The sequence below is a fragment of the Felis catus genome, chromosome X (assembly GCF_018350175.1).
Source record: "Felis catus isolate Fca126 chromosome X, F.catus_Fca126_mat1.0, whole genome shotgun sequence".
Lineage (NCBI taxonomy): Eukaryota > Metazoa > Chordata > Mammalia > Carnivora > Felidae > Felis > Felis catus.
In genome coordinates, this window is record NC_058386.1 from 106,814,172 (window position 1) to 106,834,221 (window position 20,050).

The window sequence follows — 20,050 nt, forward strand, 5'->3', positions numbered from 1 at the left end:
GGGTTGGAAAGGAAGCTGGCATTTATTGAGCACCACTTTTGTCCTATTAACAGCTCTGATTTCTTCATATCATTTCATCTCACTGTTAACCTATGGAGGTAGGTTTTATTAGCCCCATTCTACATGTGAGAACATCAAGGCTTAGCAATGCGAAATGATGTGTCCCTTACTACTTCATGTGTATGAGCCTGAATTCTCACCAAGGTCTTTTTGATGCCCAAGTACCAGGGTAGGGTGGAAGCCTGACTCAGTGACCATAATTAAATTTTGTTGGACGTTTTTGTTGATACGAACTTCTTGACCATGTATCTTTGCCCACCACACCAATTGTTTCCTCAGGATTTGCTCTTAAGGGTGGAGCTGCTGGGTTATAGAGTAGACCCTGATTTTTTTTAAGGCTTCCAATACCTACAACTGACACATTTAAAGACAGCTGCACTCCCCGCCAGGCTGGTCAGCACAGGGGAGCTGCCTTGAGAGTGCCCATCTTTCTTGAGTACCTAGTGTGGGGGCTGGGATAGGTGCTAAGGGAGATCTAAGGAAAAAAAGATGACCAACTCCTGTCCTCAAGTTTAACCTTGTACCTGGGGCCAAACTAGCAAATAGGAAACCATGGGAGAACTGACCAGGGCAGGAGCAGGCTGGGCAGCCTGTTGTGGGAGGGAGGGAGGAGGAGTCTGAGGCCTGGGAGAAGAGGTGAACGTCTGCGCTGGTGAGGAGGGTATGGGGCCTTGTGCTCTTCTGGGTACGGCCAGCCTGATAGTTCCTATATCCAAGGGACAGCACCTCCAACACAGGCACACAGTCACTCACGTTCGCTCGCTTACTCACTCACTTCTAGTCAGCCAGCCTGCAAGCTAGCTGTCAGTCGGGATGCCTGGGTGGACCATGTTGCCAGGACCTGCCAGAGGGCTGATGATAGGCCACTGGTAGCCACTCTTCCCCTCAGAAGAAGGGTTGCCTCTCCCCTCCCCCTCAGCGTATTCACCAGATTCATCCCAGACTAGCTGGGATGCTTCCAGTCCTGGAGTCCCGCCTCTGGTCCTGTCGTGTAGCCCAGGGACGCTGCTCATTACTACGTGAATAAACGACTACGCAGGATTATACTCGGAGCAATCCTGATTTGAGGGGAGGGTAGAACTGAGTGCCCCAGCATAAACATCCAGGGCTAGTACTTAAAACAATTAAAGCCAGCATCCAGAGATAGTATTTAAACCAATTCTTCTTCCTTGTTCTCGAATCACTACCAGAGACTGTGCTTGCCACCACATGTCTCATTTCTGTGGTCTGGTGCTGTCGTGCAAAGCCCCAAACTAGGGAACCAGTGCTCAGGGACTTGAGGCCTGAGAGTTCGACCTCATGGTGGGCAGTGAGCCTCTCTCAGGACCTCACCCCAACAACCCACACCCAGATGAGTGAGTATCATTGGTCATAAGAAATGTCTCCCCGCCTCTAAGAAAATAGCCCAGAACCGAGGCCATGGAAATGGACCTCAGGACTGACTTGGGTGACAAACGATTTTGAGACTTGTCTGTTAGTCCCCGGAATAAGACTTACTCTCCGGATATTTGGAGAGCTTTGAAGCTAACTGGAGTGATGTCAAGAATTAGGCCTTTCTTTGCTCATGGAGCTCTCCCTGTCCCCACAGGACGTTGTTCTCTACTGCCTCCAGAAAGACAGTGAGGACGTGAATCACCGCGACAACGCTGGCTACACGGCGCTGCATGAGGCCTGCTCCAGGGGCTGGACGGACATCCTGAACATCCTATTGGAGCACGGGGCTAATGTAAACTGCAGCGCGCAGGATGGCACGAGGCAAGAAGGCCGTTCCCCGCCCCCCACCTCCACCCCCAGCTCAGCCCCTCACTCAGAAGAGCTTGCTACAGCCTGGACTTTCACAGCAGGCTACACCAGGCTATATGTAGCAGAGAGGCCTTGTTAGGAGGTGTTTTGGGAAGAAGGCTGCAGACTGCAGGGGGGCAGGAGTGCCCACTAGGGCAGGAGTGGATGAGTTCCTGGCTGGCCCATCCACGTCGGTGACTAAGGGCAGGTTGGGGTCATCTAGGGATCATCCCATCAAGTGCAGCTTTACCAGGAACACCACTCGGGCATCCCTCAAATCCTCCTCGTGGTGCATCTATCTCAGGCAGCATCTTGGGCTCTAGGAACTGGGAGGCTGACCTTAGGGTGACATCCCAGATTTGATTCTTGACTCTTGACTTGATGTCTGTACACTTGAAAAAAAAAGATACCTGCTGGGTCTTAAAGAAATTGCACCCATTCCCCTCTATCAGAGGGCCTACTTCCTAGGCAACATCGAGACATGAGCTGCATATCAAGTAGGGAGACTTGGGTCAGAGGATGCAGGCTCTGATTGGCCACTACCTAGTGCGTGGAGCCACTCTACTCATTCCTGCTCCAGGGTGGTCATCCAGATCTTTCTGTTCATACCCTCAGCATCTGCTTTAAGATTATCCTTGGTCGGTTTCCTGTTCTCTCCCAAACTCAAGAGCTACCAGTGAAGCTACTTGGTACCCTAGGGACTGTCCCAAAATGTAGGGGGAACCTTGGAGAGAAAAATGGGGGGTGGGGAGAAAGAGGCACAGAGAGAGGAGAAGGACATAGGGAGATATGATGAGGGGTGCAGGCTAGAGGTGGTTCCTCTGCCCTAAGTCTTGCCCACATTATCCTAGGGTCATCTTACTTTATTTTCCCCTGATGAAGTAGTCTGAGGCCTAGACACCCAGGCTCCCACTTGGGCCCTGTTGTCCTCACCCTGTGTCATCTCTGCAGGCCAGTTCATGATGCGGTGGTCAATGACAACCTGGAGACCATCTGGCTCTTGCTGTCTTATGGGGCCGACCCCACACTGGCCACCTACTCGGGACAGACAGCCATGAAGCTGGCCAGCAGCGACACCATGAAGCGTTTTCTCAGCGGTAAGCACAGCCCAGGCTTGAAGCCATCATCCTTGGGGCTAGCCTCCAATTCCTAAACTCCTGAGGAGGTATTCTTCATCTCTCTCCATCTCAACTCCCATGAGAGGTGTCAGCCCTCTGCAGGCTTTCCTTGAAGTGTCTCTGAAATCTCTATGCACTTGAAAAAGCCTAAAGGTCCACTTCCTCTTGTTCCAGTACTATGAGTGTCCATATCGCATGCATCCTCTTCAGGGCTGTGGTAGTCCACAGGGACCTGCTTCCTATCTAGGCATGTGAGGTAGGCCTCCTTGTGAGGCAGCAGCTCCACTGGGGGCAAAGTGTGTTGACCCATGTTTTGAACAGGATATTAGTTACTAAGAAATGACACTTAGCATTTGCTTTTGTTCTTGCACTTTCTCCTTGTTGGTGATCACAGTGGAACCTTCAGGACCCCTCCTAATGCTGTATTTCTCACAGCCCCTGCCTGTGGTAACTGATGTTCCCTCTGTACCCCCCTGCACCTTTTTCTTCCTCTGTCACCTGACCCCTCTGGAAGAGTGTCTGGTATTCAGGCCCCTGACAAGGGCCACAAGCCAACATGCATTTATGTTCTCATTAGTGGACAGCCATGGTTTGTCTGCAATTAGATAGCTCTACCAAGTTGGGCAGTGGGGAGGACAGAAGTGGGTACGTCTAGTGTGGGCATGCTCACTGGGAATCTCCTCAGACTTGACCTCTGGATGAAGGAACTCCGCCTCCTTGGTGACATCACAGCTCGGCCCTTGCTCTAGCAGTTTCTTCTTCACACTGCCAGAGTGCCCAACAGAAGGAGCCACTGGCAGTGTCTCACTGACCCTCTGTGGAGGCTTCATTGTTTGTGCTTGAACCTCTTTCAGACTGGGATCCTATGGGACAAAGGGTTTGCTCAAGGCCACTGACTCTCACCCGGGCTGTGGCCCTAGATAGTCCTGAATCCCCACCTCCCCAAATACAGTTCTGGGCTCCCAACCAGGAGATCATTTATTTATTGAACAAAGGTTAACTAGGTAGCTGATGATGGAGGAAGAAACAAAGGAATGTGAACTAAAGGTCCCAATGGAAGGAGGACTAGGTGGGAAGCACCACCTTGATACAGATAAAAGCTGAGGGAGAAGTGATGGAAAGCCGTGGAGGGAGGCCTTGACTCCTTCCTGCTCAGCCATCCTTCATTGGGCCCCCAGTAAAGCCACCAAACCCTGCAGTCATTGGTCACTGTGTACAGGCTTCAGGCCCCCCAGCGGGACCCAGCCCCCTCTAGCCAGGTGGCAGGACTGCCTTTTCCCTCCCCCCAACTCTGGGGCTGTCCCAGGCCACTGTCTGTAAAGGGCAGAGCAGTTTGGGGTTGCTCATTCAGTCATTTGTCCCGGGCCAGTGATGACTCTTGTTCACTTTGGCTGCACCATCTTGGGGGCTCAGGGCCCCTTCTCACATATCATGTACCACATGCACTGTCTTAGATACACACACACATGCTGTCTGCACTCCAGCTGATTCCCAGGGGAAGCTGGCACAGATGAACATCCAGAACTTCTCAACATGATAAAAGCACTGCATAAAGCTCTGTCTCTGACCAACAGGTTTAATCCAGGGCCTCTCTGTGCTAGAGACTGCCCTCCGGCAGGTCTTGGGACCCTCTGGATCCAAATAAAGCCATCTCTGACCACCTCAATAAGCGGACAAACTCCTTTCTTCCCCGACCCTTTCTCCAAAATCCCAAAGGAATTCGAATGTTGAGACCATTTTCAGTAACTAAAAATTTAGAAACAAACCCATTTTTATCTCTTCCCATTTCTGTTAGCTAATCCCAGCTACTAGCCAGCCTCTTTTTAAATTTTTTTAACGTTTATTCATTATTTGAGAGACAGAGCATGAGTGGGGGAGGGACAGAGAGCAAGAGGGAGACACAGAATCTGAAGCAAGCTCTAGGCTCTGAACTGACAGCGCAGAGCCTGACGTGGGGCTCGAACTCATAAACTGTGAGATTATGACCTGAGCCTAAGTCGGACGCTTAACCAACTGAGCCACTCAGGGGCCCCTACTAGCCAGCCTTTTGATGCCTCCTTAAACTAACCTGAATGCCAGCTCATGTTGCAGAGTCAAGAGAAGACTTTACTTTTTTTTATAAAGATTTTATTTTTAAGTAATTGCTACAACCAACATGGGGCTCAAACTCACAAACCTGAGATCAATAGTCGCATGCTCCACCAACTGGGACAGCCAGGCGCCCCAAGAGAAGACTTCTCTTAATTCTGACACTTGATAGCATGTCCAAGCCAAACACCTTCATGCAGATCTTGACATTGTTTCTCAACCCCTTAGGCACAGAGCTACAGTTTCATCATGGGGGCCAGAACTGAACTGAATGGAGTGTTAGAACAGGGCCACCTCTTTTCCATGCAAATACCAAGTGATGCTCAGACGCAGATCTCTTTCTGGCTGTTTGAGAAAGTGCTAGCAGCACCTGGCCCTAGCCCCAGGGAGGCAGACACTGGCAGGAGTCAGCAGGCTCCTGAGAGAGGGAACTTGGGCCCAGAGGTTGTTTTGGGGAGATGAGAAGACAATACTCAGTTTTTTTTTTTTAATTGAGGTGAAAATCACCTAATATAACCATTTGGAAGTGAATGATTCAGTGGCACTTAGCATATTGACAATATTATGTAACTATCATCAGGGGCTTAATTCCTTGAACTGAGTATTTCTCTTTTGTATTAATCCCAGCCATCCCCCCCACCCACACCAGATGTCACAGAAGCACTGGACAGGGTGGTCTAGTGGCTGGAGGAAGCACCATGGGCTGAGAAGTGTGGGAAGCATTTCCCTCACTGCCCACCGCCCCAGCCCCTAAATCTGGATGCGTTTGGGTGGACTTCTAGATGTATTTTTTTTTTAACTTTGCCTGTCGGGCAGAAGTATTTAAAAAGCTTTTTGCTTTTCATCCCCAAACATTTGCCTGACCAGACTCTCTGTAGATTAATTGTCTTCTCCCTCCCCTGGTGGATATCCCACTGGGCAGAAAATGAAGGCGAATCCCTGTAGGGTGCAAAGGGCTCCATTTTCTGCAGGTGGAAACGATGAGCGAGAGCCTCACTGTTGCTCCTGGTGTGGAGCTTCCTTCTCCTGTTCTGGAAAAGTCTGGGAACCAAACCCTCTTTTAAATATACAAAGGAATGTCACTATTTACAAATATCCTGTAGTGAATCCTTTTGCAATGCAGAAGATGCTGGTAATTCATCTGGGTTGTAAATGTGGATTTTTCTATATTGAGTTGGCTTAAAGTGAGGCCCGTTTCTCCAGAGATCATGAAGGATACAGCGGCACCCCTTCTTCCATTCATCCATCCATGCATTTATTGAGCCCTGTTAGGTTTCAGGTACAGTGCTGGGTACTGGAGGTCAAAACGCAAACCTTTTCTCCCTTGTCCTTGGGCTTGGGGCACCAAGCCATGCAACTGTCCAAGAAGCCTTTGGAAGACCTCCTCCTTGGACCAAATTACAGGCAGGCATGTGACTGATTTGCCTTTGACCCTTTGAAGAAAAGAATAATACCCAGGCTAGTCAAGGGAAAACAGATTCGTTTTCATCTGTCAGAAAGTATGTGGGGGCCGAGGGGAGTTGCTGCAGTTTGGTTTTGGGGCATCCGAGGAAGGATCAGGACTGCTTTTTCTTCCACTGATGAAAGGGTTAGCAGTTTACCACCCGAGAGGTCACTGAATCACAGGTTTTTGTTTTTCCTGCCTGAGACCTCTGCCATATGACCCCATGTCGAAGACCACTTGTTGTTTTTTTTCCTCTCCTTTCATGTCCCTCGGCTAGTGACTTGGTTGGAGGACATGGGGAGTGGTATGACAGGACCCTGAGAAAGAGAGAAACTCTGATTGCCAGGGTGACCGCTCACCTTGGGTACTTAAAAATTTTCTTTTATTGAGGTAAAATTCACATAACATAAAACCAGCCATTTAGAAGGGAACAATTCAGTGGCGTTTAGTGTAGTCACAATGTTGTACAACCACTGCCTCTGTCTAGTTCCAAAACCTTTTCATCACCCCCAAAATGAAACCCCAAATCCATTAAGCATTTGCTCTCTATTTCCCCCCTTCCCCCAGCCCCTGGCAAACACCCATGTACTTTCTGTCTCCATGGCCCTGCCCATTCTGGATATTACATATAAATGGAATGATACAGCATGGGGCCTCTTGTGTCTGACTTTTCTCACATGGCATTGTGTTTTTCAAGGTCCATCCATGTGGTACTATGTTTCAGTACTTTCTTCCTTTTTCTTAAAGTTAATTTATTTAACTTGAGAGAGAGAGAGAGAGAGTGTGTGTGTGTGTGTGTACCCGCGCAGGGCAGGCAGAGAGGGAGGGAAGGAGAGAGGGAGAATCCCAAACAGGCTCCACGTTGTCAGCACGAAGCCCGATGCAGGGCTTGAACCCATGAACCATGAGATCATGACCTGAGCTTAAATCAAGAGTCAGAAGCTTAACCAGCTGAGCCACCCCGGCACCCTGTACTTCCTTCCTTTTTGAGGCTAAAGGGTATGCCATTGTATGGATCTACCCCATTTTCCTTATGCCTTCATTGGTTCATAGGCCATTTGGGTTGTGTCCACCTTTTGGCCGTTGTGACCAGTGCTGCTATGAACACGTGTGTACAGGCATCTGCTTGAGTACCAGTCTTCAGTTCTTGTGGATATATACCCAGGGGCAGGATTGTGGGGCTGAGGGCACTTTTCGGTGGAAAGGAGAAGAGTAAAGGACTGAAAGTTATAGGAGGGGCGGGGGACAGTCAAGGGAGAGAAATGTCCCTCTCTGTCCCAATTGTACGTTAAGGCCTATGAGGAAACATGACCAGAAGGCACACCATCAAGCAACCGTGGGAGCTTCTTCTGGCGTGCAGCTCATGGGCCTGCCCAGACGATTGTACCTTTGCTTGTGCCAGTGCACACTGGGCTGCCTCAGAAGGGCATATTCACCTGAGAATGCCAAAGATTTGCTGTCAGTGAGGAGAATTAGTGGAATGTTCTGGGGGCTCTGAAGGCAGTCCCTAGAGAGGAGCCCCAAGAATGTGGTGAACTAGGGCTTTGATGGAATCCTCATGTGATCTCCTGGGGAGACGACAGTCCTTGGAGCACGGGTGTTTCAGCATGCCAGTTAAGCAGGCTTTAGGTCTTGCCTTGTAGTAATTCCTCCTTCCCTCCCTGTCTTCTCCATATATTTATTTGCTCTTACTATGTGCCAGGCACCTGGTCTCAGGCCATGGGGAGACAATGATGAACAAGACAGACATATATATTCCCTGCCTCTTGGAGACTTATGATCTCATGCCTCCATCTCCCAGGACACCTAGCACAAGGCCAGGAGCAGAATAGGCACCTACCTAACTGACAGATGCTTTCTGAAGAAACTCCTTCCAACTCTCAGGGGGCAGGGGCCCAGAAGAGCACAGAAACTGGCAGTCATGACCTCAAGAGTTTTTTGTGGAGTACATAAAGAAGATCTAATGTGCGTGACTAAAGGTTTTCCACTGTAGCTGCTCAGCCATTATTTTGAAAGCTCTCTCTGGCTGCCTTTTCCTACCAGAAGAAACCCTTCATCTCGTAGAAGGTTGCTAAAAAGTTACTTCTTTCAGTAGCTCACAACAGCTAATAGGCATTTTTGCTGATAGACTGTACGACCCAAAAGGAAAGTATATTGGAGTGCAGTGGTGCATTTCATCAGGGGGGATTGGCTTCGTGCCTTTAGGAGTGGCCGCCAGCTTCCTCCTGGGATTTGGTTTCCAGAGGGCTCCCTCACATCACCTGTGCCCTTTGGACTCTCTCCTGTACTTTTGCCTGGGTGTCACCTAAGCGCTGGTAGCAACCATTATAGAGCTAAATCAGTTTGCCAACTGTGCTGGGCCATGTGCCCACAGATGCCACAGTTGAATTTGTCATAAAAATCTCCTTTTGTACATGTACGGCTGAGAGGTGAAGCAGTTCTACTAGGTGATGCTTAGCTAGGAGACAAGGAGGCAGAGGGGTGACCTGATGTCTAGCCTCCTATCAAATAAGCAAAAGGCGGTTTAAATTTTTTTTAAATTTTTTTAACGTTTATTTATTTTTGAAACAGAGACAGAGCATGAACGGGGGAGGGTCAGAGAGAGAGGGAGACACAGAATCTGAAACAGGCTCCAGGCTCTGAGCGGTCAGCACAGAGCCTGATGCGGGGCTCGAACTCACGGACCGCGAGATCATGACCTGAGCCTAAGTCGGCTGCTTAACCGACTGAGCCACCCAGGCGCCCCTAAATTTTTTTTTATTGTGGCAAAATACTTACAGCATAAAATTTACTATTTTAACCTTTTAATTGTCTTGTTTTTATTTTATTTTATTTTATAATATTTATCTTTGAGAGAGAGAGACAGACAGCGAGTGAGGGAGGGGCAGAGAGAGAAGGAGACACAGAATCTGGAAGCGGGATCCAGGCTCCACACTGTCAGCACAGAGCTGGACACAGAGCTCGAACTCACAAACTGTGAGATCATACCTGAGTTGAAGTCAAACATTTAACCAACTGAGCCACCCAGGTGCCCCTTAACCCATTTAAAATTTTTTTATTTTGAGAACGAGAGAGCAAGTGGGGGAGGGGCAGAGAGAGAGGGAGAGAGAGAATACAAGCAGGCTCCACACTGTTGGGACAGAGCCTGACCTGGGGCTCTATCTCACAAACTGTGAGATCATGACCTGAGCTGAAATCAAGAGTCAGATGCTTAACGGACTGAGCCACCCAGGTGCCCCCTACTCTTTCAACCATTTAAAAAGTGTACAGTGAAGTGACATTGAGTGCATTCAGAATGTTGTGCAACCATCACCACTATTGAGTTTCGGAACTTCTTCATCACACCGAAAGGAAACGCTATGCCCATTAGGCAGTCACTTCCTGTTCCCTCCCAACTACCCATGTGCTTTTTGTCTCTGTAGATTTGCCTGTTCTGGATATCTTATATACATGGAATTATACAGTATATGGCCTTCTGCGTCTGGCTTCTTTCATTTAGTATAATGTCTTTAGGGTTCATTCATGTTGTAGCATACGTGAGTACTTTGTTTCTTTTTATAACTGAATAATGTTCCATTATATGGATGGACCACGTTTTGTTTATCCCTTCATCAGCTTAACAGCATTTGGATTGTTTCCACTTTTTTGGCTATTGTGAGTAGACCTGCTATGCACATTCCTTTGTGTGTAAGTTTCTGTTTGAACACCTGTTTTCAATTCTTTGGGGGTATACACCTACGAGTGGAAGCAAAAGGTTTTTATGAGGGTACACGTGGCCCTCTCCCCCATGTTTTTCAAAGATGAAGGAATTCTGCTTCCTTATCTTACTTTGAATTGGAGAGATCCTGATTGGCTGTATGAACATCGTGACCTGCAAGGAATTGAAATCTTGGGACAGGTCTGAGATTGTTCTGGGAGAGTCCATTCCCTATACCATTAAAAGCAGGGATCCCAGACCTAAATGCCTTCAGGCTGATCATGTAAGAGAGCAGAGCAGGCTGGGTGGGGGCTGTTGAACAGGAGAACGCACATGTCGCCTCTCCCTCCAGCCAACTGTTGACATGCAGGAATGTGGGATGCCGTGTTGCCAGATTTTCTGATATTTTTTTTTCAAGAAAAGTTGGAAATCCAGATTTTTAGGTGAAATCTAAATTTTAAAATGTTCAACATTTTTTTTTTTTTTTTTTTTTTTTTTTTTTTTTTTTTTTTTGGTTTAAAACACTGGGCCAAACCCCAAGTCGTCAGTGGGCTAGATTTGGGTCCTGGCTGTTGGTTGGTAACCTCTGACTGACATCAGGAAACATATCTCTCCCTGTTAGCTCCCAGACCCTCTTGTGTTCCTTCCTTCCCTTCTCCCATTCTCCTGGCCCCATATAGATGTACTTTGTTTCTAGGCCCTCCTCCAGCCCACCCTCCTTGTCTCACTGCCTTCTCTTCTTTCATCAGATCACCTCTCAGATCTTCAGGGCCGGGCAGAGGGTGACCCTGGTGTGTCCTGGGACTTCTACAGCAGTTCTGTGTTGGGTAAGCTTTGAGTCGGGTTCCTCCCATGCTTGTCTGTGGCCCAGAGATGGGGGATTGCTTTGGGTTTCACGGATTCTTCTCAAAGACGGGGGTGAGAAGGGAGGCTGCCTTTCTGCACCTGTTAGTAACTTACAGAACCTTACACACCCTTTCAACCCGAACACTAGCCCATGCTCCCCCTAGACTCAGAATACATTGGCCTAAACCAGGGATGCCACAAAGCCACCCCTCATTTGCCCTCCACCACTTATGCCCTGGCTATTGTTTTTATTCTCTCTCTTCCAAGTGCCTTTCTCCTCCCTTGCTTCGTCCTAACCCTGCCACAAGCCCCTGTGTTGCACTGTCATCTCTTCCGGCATTGTTCACACTCAAGAGAGACCCAGCCCCTCGCCTGGCCATGATCATTCTCTCCCTGCCCTACTCCCACCACGCACAGTTTCAGAGACAGCTGCTGCCTCCCAGGGCCTTAGCCTCTAACCCAAGCTTTTCTCTCTAGGAAGCGTCTCTCTCTGTGGCAGTCAGCTAGCACTCATTCCTGGGGCCGAGGCTGCAGGTTGGGGGAGGTGTCCACCTCTAAGCTTTGGGGAAGCTGGAGCTGGGGAAGGTTGGGATGGAATGAAATATGCCACACCCAGACACGTAGCCAGGGATGGGAACTGACTGAGTGGCCCCTCCGGGCTCCTGAGAGCCCCACAGGCATGGCAGGTGTTTCTACCTTGCCTTTGACTGCTGGTAGTGTCATCGGGCTCCATTTCCAAAGGCCGAGCGGCTGGTCCTTTACAGCATCCAGCTGTTTTCCAGCTGAAAGGTGGAGTATAATGAATTTCTGGCCAGAAACTACTGTCTTCCAGGGACAGAACTTTCACATGCCCTCCCAAGGATGGGAGCCATGGGATCAGCAAAACTTGGCCCCAACTGGGGGTCTGTGAACTTGTTGCTTATGTCCTAATCACCCACCTCTGTGCCTCTTTATCTTGTTGAAACATTTTTTTTCTTCAGTTTTGTGCACGTAGCTAAGTCCTCATATCCCATGTGCTATCCTTACAGAAGAAAAAGATGGCTTTGCCTGTGACCTCCTCCATAATCCTCCTGGGAACTCTGATCAAGAAGGAGATGATGTGGAAGAGGATGACTTTATGTTTGAGCTCTCAGACAAGCCTCTTCTCCCTTGCTACAACCTCCAAGTGTCAGTGTCCCGCGGGTAAGTGTCTAAGAGCTACAGGGACTGAGTGCCAGGATCCTGGCAACCCCTAGCCTGCCTCCCTGGGAATGGGGGAGTTCTCCAGAAGGAAGCAGAGACCTGAAGAGCACATGCTGGAGCTTAGGAAACCTGACATATGACCAAGGCCAGCCTGACTTTCCAGCCCTGATTAGTTACATTCAGAACAGAGGCTGTAAGCTCTAGGTATATTGACTATATGTATTTCCCAAACCCAAAATCTAGATTCAAAGAATCTAGATTCACTCTCTAAAGAATTGCTCTGCTGTTCCTGGGTGTGAGAGATGATCTGGGAGATGTTTGAGCTGATGAACTATTAGAATTTCTGGAACATTTCTGTGGTTTCTGGGAACAGCCAGACAGAATATTTGAAATTGAGATTCTTGGAAAAGCCGGGACATATGTTTGCCATAGCTAAGGGGCTGCTGGGGTCCTTAAGTAATCCGCAGGCTGCTTTCTTGTAGCCTTAATGTTGGCGAGATGATGGCCTCAGTGCTGTCATCTCAGATCACTGTGTGTATTGTTAGCAGGCATCACCTGTTTTTGGAGACTAGAATATACTTGATGCTTACCATTAGACCGAACCCAGTTAAATCTTGATTTGAGGGTTCAGAAGGGACAGCCTGGAGGCCATGGTCCTTTTCGGCTCTTACGGATGGCAGTGTGTGGCAGTGCTGCTCAGGAGGATGCAGAATGAATTGTCTTTTTATTATCAGCCTCCACCATTAGGTGTTTTCTTTCTCTTTTCCAATATGTTTGCAGATACTTTTAAGGGTACTTGTTCTTTGATACCTATTTTGGAAACATTAGACCCTGTCTTTCTAAAAAAGTGAAGGCACATGAAGTGCACATGGTCGAGAGAGGGGTGCACAATGGATTAGGAGCCCTTCAAGTGAGTCCCTCAAGTTGACTACTCTAACCATTCACCATCCGGCCATGGTTTCTTTGCATCCCTTCCCCCAGGGGCTGATAAGAATAAAAATAGCCTATATGATGACACTGGTTGGGATCAAGTTTCAGGGGCTTTTGGTCCTTATTCTTCTGGGCATCAGCTGATCCCAGAGGGTGGGGCCAGGCCTCTGAGATATAGTATTGCACAGTTAATTAATTCCTCCAGAGTATTCAGCACCTCCTTCTCTGAAACAGGATCTTGGGCTCCAGGCAGTAGAAGGACCAGGGTAGTGTGCATCAGGTGTAGACAGAACACAGGGCAACTGAGAGCCATGTGCCACTCAGCCACCCGAGCAGCAGGCAGGTTTTCAGTTGAGAACTTGGTATGGGCAAAGCTGGTTTTCCTGACATTACATCCTTCTGTGCCTCTTCTGAATCTGTCCTTGCCCACCACTGCAGCACACTGTGAAATGAATGTTCTTCAAGAAGTAGGAAGGGTGTAGAATGATGACCCACCGAAGTGCCTTCGAGTCATCAAAGCAAAGCTGAATTCTGACCACCAAGTGTTAATGTTCTGAGGGGTCTTTTCCATTCTTTGAAAGTGATAGTTCAAGGGAATGGTGTCTGTAGTCCCTTCCTCTGAACCTAGAGCATTCCATTTCCTGATGGTGTGAGAAAAGGGGTTAGTGTCACAGGGAAGAGTGTTGCATTTTAGGGAGAAGGACTGTGGGTCTGGGTAGAAGTGGTAGGTGTTGTACAGAACACTCAGTTCTTTTTATTAAAGTTTATTTTTATTTATTTTTTTTTATTAAAGTTTATTTTGAGAGAGAAAGTGTGAGCGAGCAGGCGAGGGGCAGAGAGAGAGAATCCCACGCAGGCTCCGTACCCTCAGCACAGAGCCAGATGCAGTGCTTGAACCCACGAACCACAAGACCATGACCCAAGCCAAAACCAAGTGCCAGTCACCCAACCAACCGAGCCACCCAGGTGCCCCAAAAGAAAACACTCAATTCTATAAACGTGTCTTCAGCAGGCACACCAGTCAAACCCTGAGGGCCAGAATACAGCCTTCAAAGAATCTCCAGTCTAGAGGAGGAGGCAGACAAGTATACAATTAGTTCTAACAAAAGACAATATGTCCAAAGTGGATTTATTATTATAAAAATTTAATGCAGTTCAGAAAGGTGTCAAGTGAATAATAGAAGTTCTAGTCCACCCTGAGCTCCCATTCCTGTGTCACAGAGAAAACCACAGTTTACATTTCTTTTGTATCCTTTCTGAAATGGGTCATGTTCTAAGTATTATAAAAGGGGTATGAACCAAGCGCCATGCCACTGTGGAAGATGGGATGAACAGGCAGTTTTGTGAAATGGGAACAACCCATTTCACAGGTGAGATGGCACCTGAGCTGGGCCTGAGAGGAGGGGAAGATGGAGGGCGAGGCACAAGCAGAGGCACTAGACAGACAAGTTCAGAAAGTGGGGCTTGTCCTTCATCAAATGTCTGGCACTTGGTGGGGTGGGAGGTACACTGTGTGTGTGAGTGTGTGTGTGTTATTAGGAGAGGTTGGGCTGAAGAGTTGAATGGGGTCATGTTTGAAAGGTCTTGCCATAATATCATGGTAATGAATGTGGAGGTTTCTTTGCTGGAGGTACTGGGGATCCATGGAAAGCAGTTTAGGGAGTGAGAAGGCCAGATTTTCCTTTTTTAGAAAAGGGGTAGTAACGGATGCAGTGAGGGTAGGTGGGGGTGCAGCAGGGAGACTCTTAGCCGGGGGGAGACCAGTTAGGAGGCTGACACAAATGCTGCCGGTAGGACAGGGCAGTGGCCAGGATGGACAGCCTTGGAGACGGGACCATCATCAGGGGAATGCAGTGTCTCTTCCTGGTTTAGTCGAAGCAAGCGCATGGCCCGTGATCGGCCTCCCCGGCACCCCTCCCAGCTGTCCCCAGGCTGCCGCCCAGGCCAGTCGGGTGTGCTCAGCAGAGTCAGACTGGCTGTAACGTGAGCTCTGGCCCTGCAGAAACGATGGTGCTGCCGCTGGAGAAAAAACTTGTCTAATGCATTCCAGAGCCAAAGAGAAATGCCTTTTAGATTACCCACAGTTTAGGCCTTTCTCCACGGCTCCCCGTCTGTTGGGGAAGGTCTTGGAGAACGAAGAGGCACGGGAAACAGGAGTGAGAACAGGAAAGGGAAACCAGACGGGGTAGCAGGGCTCAGTAGAGGGAAGAACTGGTCCCAGCAGATGGTAAATTCCAGGTCACGGGGTGTGGGGAAGGCCTGGGGATGCCTGGTAAGAGTTTTGGGTTCTGGAAGGTCCCTTTCCTTCCTGCTCCCACTATTTTAAAAGGAAGAGGTAGTCACGGGTTGAATGCTCACAACTGAGCTGAAAGCTGGTTCAGCCAGTGTAGGCTAGCACAGGAGATTTTTGCCTCAGTGACACCCAGGGAGCCCATGGTTTAGTTTGGGGGTGGGGGACAGGTAGCCAAACTGGCAGCCTTCCTGGGCCTTCCAGAGTGTTCCTGGCACCCCACTGGTTCCCCCCAGGCCTCTTCCATAACTCCTACTCTTGCCTCTTCCAGGCCCTGCAACTGGTTCCTCTTTACCGATGTCCTGAAGAGGCTGAAGCTTTCCTCCAGGATCTTTCAGGCTCGGTTCCCGCACTTTGAAATTGCCACCTTGCCCAAGGCCGAGTTCTACCGGCAGGTGGCCTCCAGTCAGCTTCTGACCCCAGCCGAGAGGCCCGGAGGCATGGACGACAGATCTGCCCCAGGCTCCTCTGAGACTGTGGAGCTGGTGCGGTATGAGCCAGAGCTACTTCGGCTCCTGGGGTCTGAGGTGGAGTTCCAGCCGTGGAACAGTTGACCGGGAAAACAGCCCCTCCCTTTTCTTCTTTCTCCTCCCAAGTTCACCCTTCCCCACTTCCCATGTCTTTCCCCCACCGAGCACCAGACTGCAGAATGAGGCAATAATACGGACCAACAAGAAGCCGCCTTATCAATGCCAGCATTAGTGACTGGATTTTTTTTTTCTGGTTATAATTAGTTCTCATCTCCCTGTCATCGTCATTGTTGTTGTGGTTGGTGATGGGGGTGGAAAGTTGAATTCCACGTCTGAGGGCAAGAGGTCCTGGGGATGGTGGGAGGTGGTGCCAGGGTCCCTTGGGGTGGCCTCAGCCTGTCCGGAGGAGAAATGAGAAAAGGCCAAATCTCTGAGCGCCCCCTCCGTTCCCCTGTGTTCTTCTGTCTTCCATAGTATTTATTTTATTAGTATTTAATTTGTATTGTTTCATTGGTTTCTGATAAGTCTGTATCACTGTGACGATTTGAGACAACTTGTTGTATTGAGGGACTTTCTTCACCTCCTTTCTTTGTCTTTCTTGATAAGCTCTGGAGCTGCCCCCTCCCTCTGACAGTTACTCCCAGGTTTGTTTTCACCCCACTGGGGAGGGGGCAGGTGGGGCAGGGGGCCGAGGACCCGTGACTGATGAAGGTGGCTGGTGCTGGCCTGGGGCTGGGGGGATTGAGGATAATCCTGAGGCTTTGGTGCTCCCTCCCCCCCATTTTTTAATTGTTTTACCACCTGCCCTTCACAGCAGCCCTGTCTCGAGATTAGGGAGGTTTCTGGGGAGGGGTGGATTGTGAGGGCGAGGGGCTAGTGAGTCACTCTACTTGGGGAGAGTCAAGAATGGGAGTGAAAGCTAAGGTCACCCCTCCTCACACTTCCTTCACTGCTCCCCTCAGAGTGCACAACATGGGCTTGTTCCCACGTCTCCTCCGCCCACCCCCGCACCTCCATCCACCCCACCCCTTTCTGCCTTTGCCCCTTCTGGATGCTGAGTCTCTCAGCTCCCAGCCCTTGCCTATCACCTCTCCCCTTCCCAGATTCAGCACCCACTTTCTCTCTCCTCCCTGCTTCTCCCTCTGCCCCCCATTCTTCTTTGGAATCTGCAGAGGGCTCTGGGATTGATGGCCAGATGTGAGATCCAGGCCTCAGCTGTTTCCTAGGTGAGGGCAGGAGGCTGGGCTCCAGCCGGGCTCCACTCCCACCTCGCCTCAGGACCTGGGGCTGAGTGTGGGGCCCCTGCCAGGCCTCCCTCCTGGCCTCCAGCACTGGGTTTGTTGAAGGAGAGAGAGGGAGAGAGGGGAGGAGCTTGGGCTGTTTCCCTGTCCCTTCCCCCCTCTGTGGCATTGTCTTTCCTACTCTTGTTCTTATTTTTCTACCAATTGCTATTTTTTCCAAACAATCCTTGTAGAGAGTATGTACCATCTAAAGGCAGGAGGGCCTGGCTATGGCCAGCTGATTGGAGATGGTACAGTTTTATTGTACAGGTGCTAAAACAACAACAACAAAAGAAGAAAATGGAAAAAAAAAAAAGACAAAAAAAAACGGCAAAAAAAAAAAAAAAAGCCAGTTTGAGGATGGGACAATCTGTTCTCTGGAGACTCCTGACCCATGTGGGAGATTGGTGGTTATTTTCTTTGTATTGTGTTTGTTCTTTGTTCCCAGGGGGAAGTTCAAGGCCCCCTTCTGTAGGACTGCTCCCCACCCCCACCATACTGCCCAGTTGGTTTTGAACAGTTGTTCTCCCTTTAAAAAAAAAAAAAAAATATATATATATATATATATATATATATACATATATATATATATAAAGTTGAGGGGTTTGGGGTTTTAATTTTTTGGTTTTGTGGGGGTTCATGGTATTGTGTGGTTTATTTTATGTTTGCCTTTACCTTTTTGCATTTGGGTGTGTATTCTGGCTGCCCTTTATGTTTCATTTTAAGCAACTGGCTGTGGAGTCAAAAACACTTGCATACTGAAAACCTGCGTCAGGGCTTCTGTCTCCTGTCTTTACTCTTCTCCCCATATTGGTTTTTCTGTGGTTAAAGCAGATGGGTGTCCTGATGAAGTCAATGGGAAACCCCTGATCCTGCCTTGCAGTTTGGGTACAAGTGAGGACAAGGTGGAGGGGCTAGAGAACATTTGGGTCACTGGGGCAAGATCTGGAAAGAAAAGGCAAGGCAGGGGCACATCCTGGGCTGCAGGAGCTGTGGGGAGAATGGAATATCTGCATCAGTTTAGGTGTGTGTGGGTGTGGGTGTGGGCACGCGCGTGTGCGTGCACCTTGTTTGCTATAGGAGTAGCAGAGCTGGAAGGAGAGCCCTCTCTTAGGTGGCTCAAGGAAATCACCTGCCTGCTGGCTCTCTTGCCCTGGGCCACCCACATCCACATCTGACTGCACAGTCTTATCACTGCCCTCACTGTTGTGCCCCTGGCCTCCCACCCCTGGGCCGCCCACATGGTGCAGGCAGTCCACACTTCCGGTTTCCTAAGACCCAGCTACTATGGAGGCAAGATGCCCGTCCTGTATTTTACACCTTTTCTTCCCACTTCTGAAAAACAGTGGTAGAAGCTCCTAGTTCCTTTTGCCTGCTGGCTTCAGAATGTACCTGTTACTGTTTGAGGGGAAGTGGATGTTTGACAGGCCTGGGAGGTATCCCTGTGTAAGTCTCTGGAGAACCCTGTCAGTGTACAAGTGAGGGTATCTGTGGGTCTGGCCAACTGGAGTCTAGCCACCTCCAGGAGCGAACTATGAGCTGCTCTTTGCTCCAGCCCCAGGAGCGTGCTTCAACTCGGGTCTTTCTGCCCAGGTGGAGGAACATCCATCCCTTGGAGCCACAGCATTAATCTTCCTCATTGGCCTTTGCTTACCCACTTTCTGATCTCGAGGCCTGTAGACTACTTGCTTTCTCAGGTTCCTAAACAACCCCATAGCAGTACTGAATTTAGGTCAATCCTCTGTTTGGAACTTGGAGTGAAGAAATCAGACAAGTCAATAGGTCACAAAAGCTATGTGGTGAGTGCAAGGATTCAGCTCAAAGGGCAAGGGCACTGGGGTGGTTGGAAGGACTTACTGGGAGAGAAGGTGCCCAATTGACACTTAAGTAGAAAAATAGGAGTTAGGGGTGTCAGGGAAGCATCTCTGAACTGAGGGGACAATCCGAGCAAAGGCTTGGAGACAAATGAGAGTAGTATGTGCAGGAAACTATAAGCCACTTCAGTGTCACTGCAGCTGGAAGGGACAGATGGGGAAGGAGGGGGCAGGAGCCCTGCCAGGCATGCCAACGGGCACGGCTTGGACTTTCGCCCTAGATGATGGGAACCACGGGAAAACTTTAAACTGGGTAGTGATAGAGGGTTTGTTTTTTTTTTTCGTATTAATGGTAAAAATGTGTTGGAGGTGGGCCACAGAGAAAGAAAGGTAATCGCTTGAGATTCAGGTGAAAGCAGGAAGGGAGAGTGGTGAGGGTACTATAAGAATTTATTGAAGGCAGGAGGGAGATGCCATGGGTAGAGTCAGAATGACTCCAAAGAGAGGGCGCCTGGGTGGCTCTGATGGCGTCTGACTTCAGCTCAGGTCATGATCTCATGGTTGGTGAGTTGGAGCCTCACATGGGGCTCTGCACTCACAGTGCAGAACCTGCTTGGGATTCTGTCTCTCTCCCTCTTTCTCTGTCCCTGCCACACACACTCTCTCTCAAAATAAATAAGTAAACTTTATTAAAAAAAAAAAGAATGACCCCAAATAAATAGGTGAGGGTCCTTTGGGGAGCCATGGACATCCCTGCGCTTCTGGGTTTGGGTGTGTGGGTGCACACACCCCTTTATTTCCCTGCAGAAAGGAGGCAAGTTAAAAGTAAAACCAAAAAGTTCCTTGTTCTCTTGCCTTTGGGCTCCTTTCCACACACCTTTCCCAGATAGGGCTCACTGCCCTTCAGCCAGAGTGGGAAGACCAAGGCAGGAGGTATGGGTTGTGATATGAAGCCTGCATCCCTGCTCCAGATTGGGGTGATCTAATCCTTCCAGTGCGGCCTAGGGGAAGGAGCCAGCTCCACCACTTGCCACCTAGGCTGACCTTGG

General features: G+C 49.3%; 1 protein-coding gene across 7 annotated transcripts in view; it reads left to right on the forward strand.

Annotated features, from left to right (window-relative positions):
* The window catches only part of BCORL1 (BCL6 corepressor like 1), a 63,910-nt gene extending 45,954 nt beyond the window's left edge, over window positions 1–17,956 (forward strand). For all 7 annotated transcript variants that reach the window (XM_006943993.5, XM_011279470.4, XM_045050494.1 and 4 more), the window contains 5 exons: window positions 1,649–1,815; window positions 2,794–2,939; window positions 10,939–11,016; window positions 12,064–12,217; window positions 15,709–17,956. In XM_006943993.5, the coding sequence (XP_006944055.1) occupies window positions 1,649–1,815; window positions 2,794–2,939; window positions 10,939–11,016; window positions 12,064–12,217; window positions 15,709–15,991 (828 nt within the window). In that variant the 3' untranslated portion in view covers window positions 15,992–17,956. The remainder of the gene's footprint in view (window positions 1–1,648; window positions 1,816–2,793; window positions 2,940–10,938; window positions 11,017–12,063; window positions 12,218–15,708) is intronic.
* The last annotated feature ends 2,094 nt before the right edge of the window (window positions 17,957–20,050 follow it).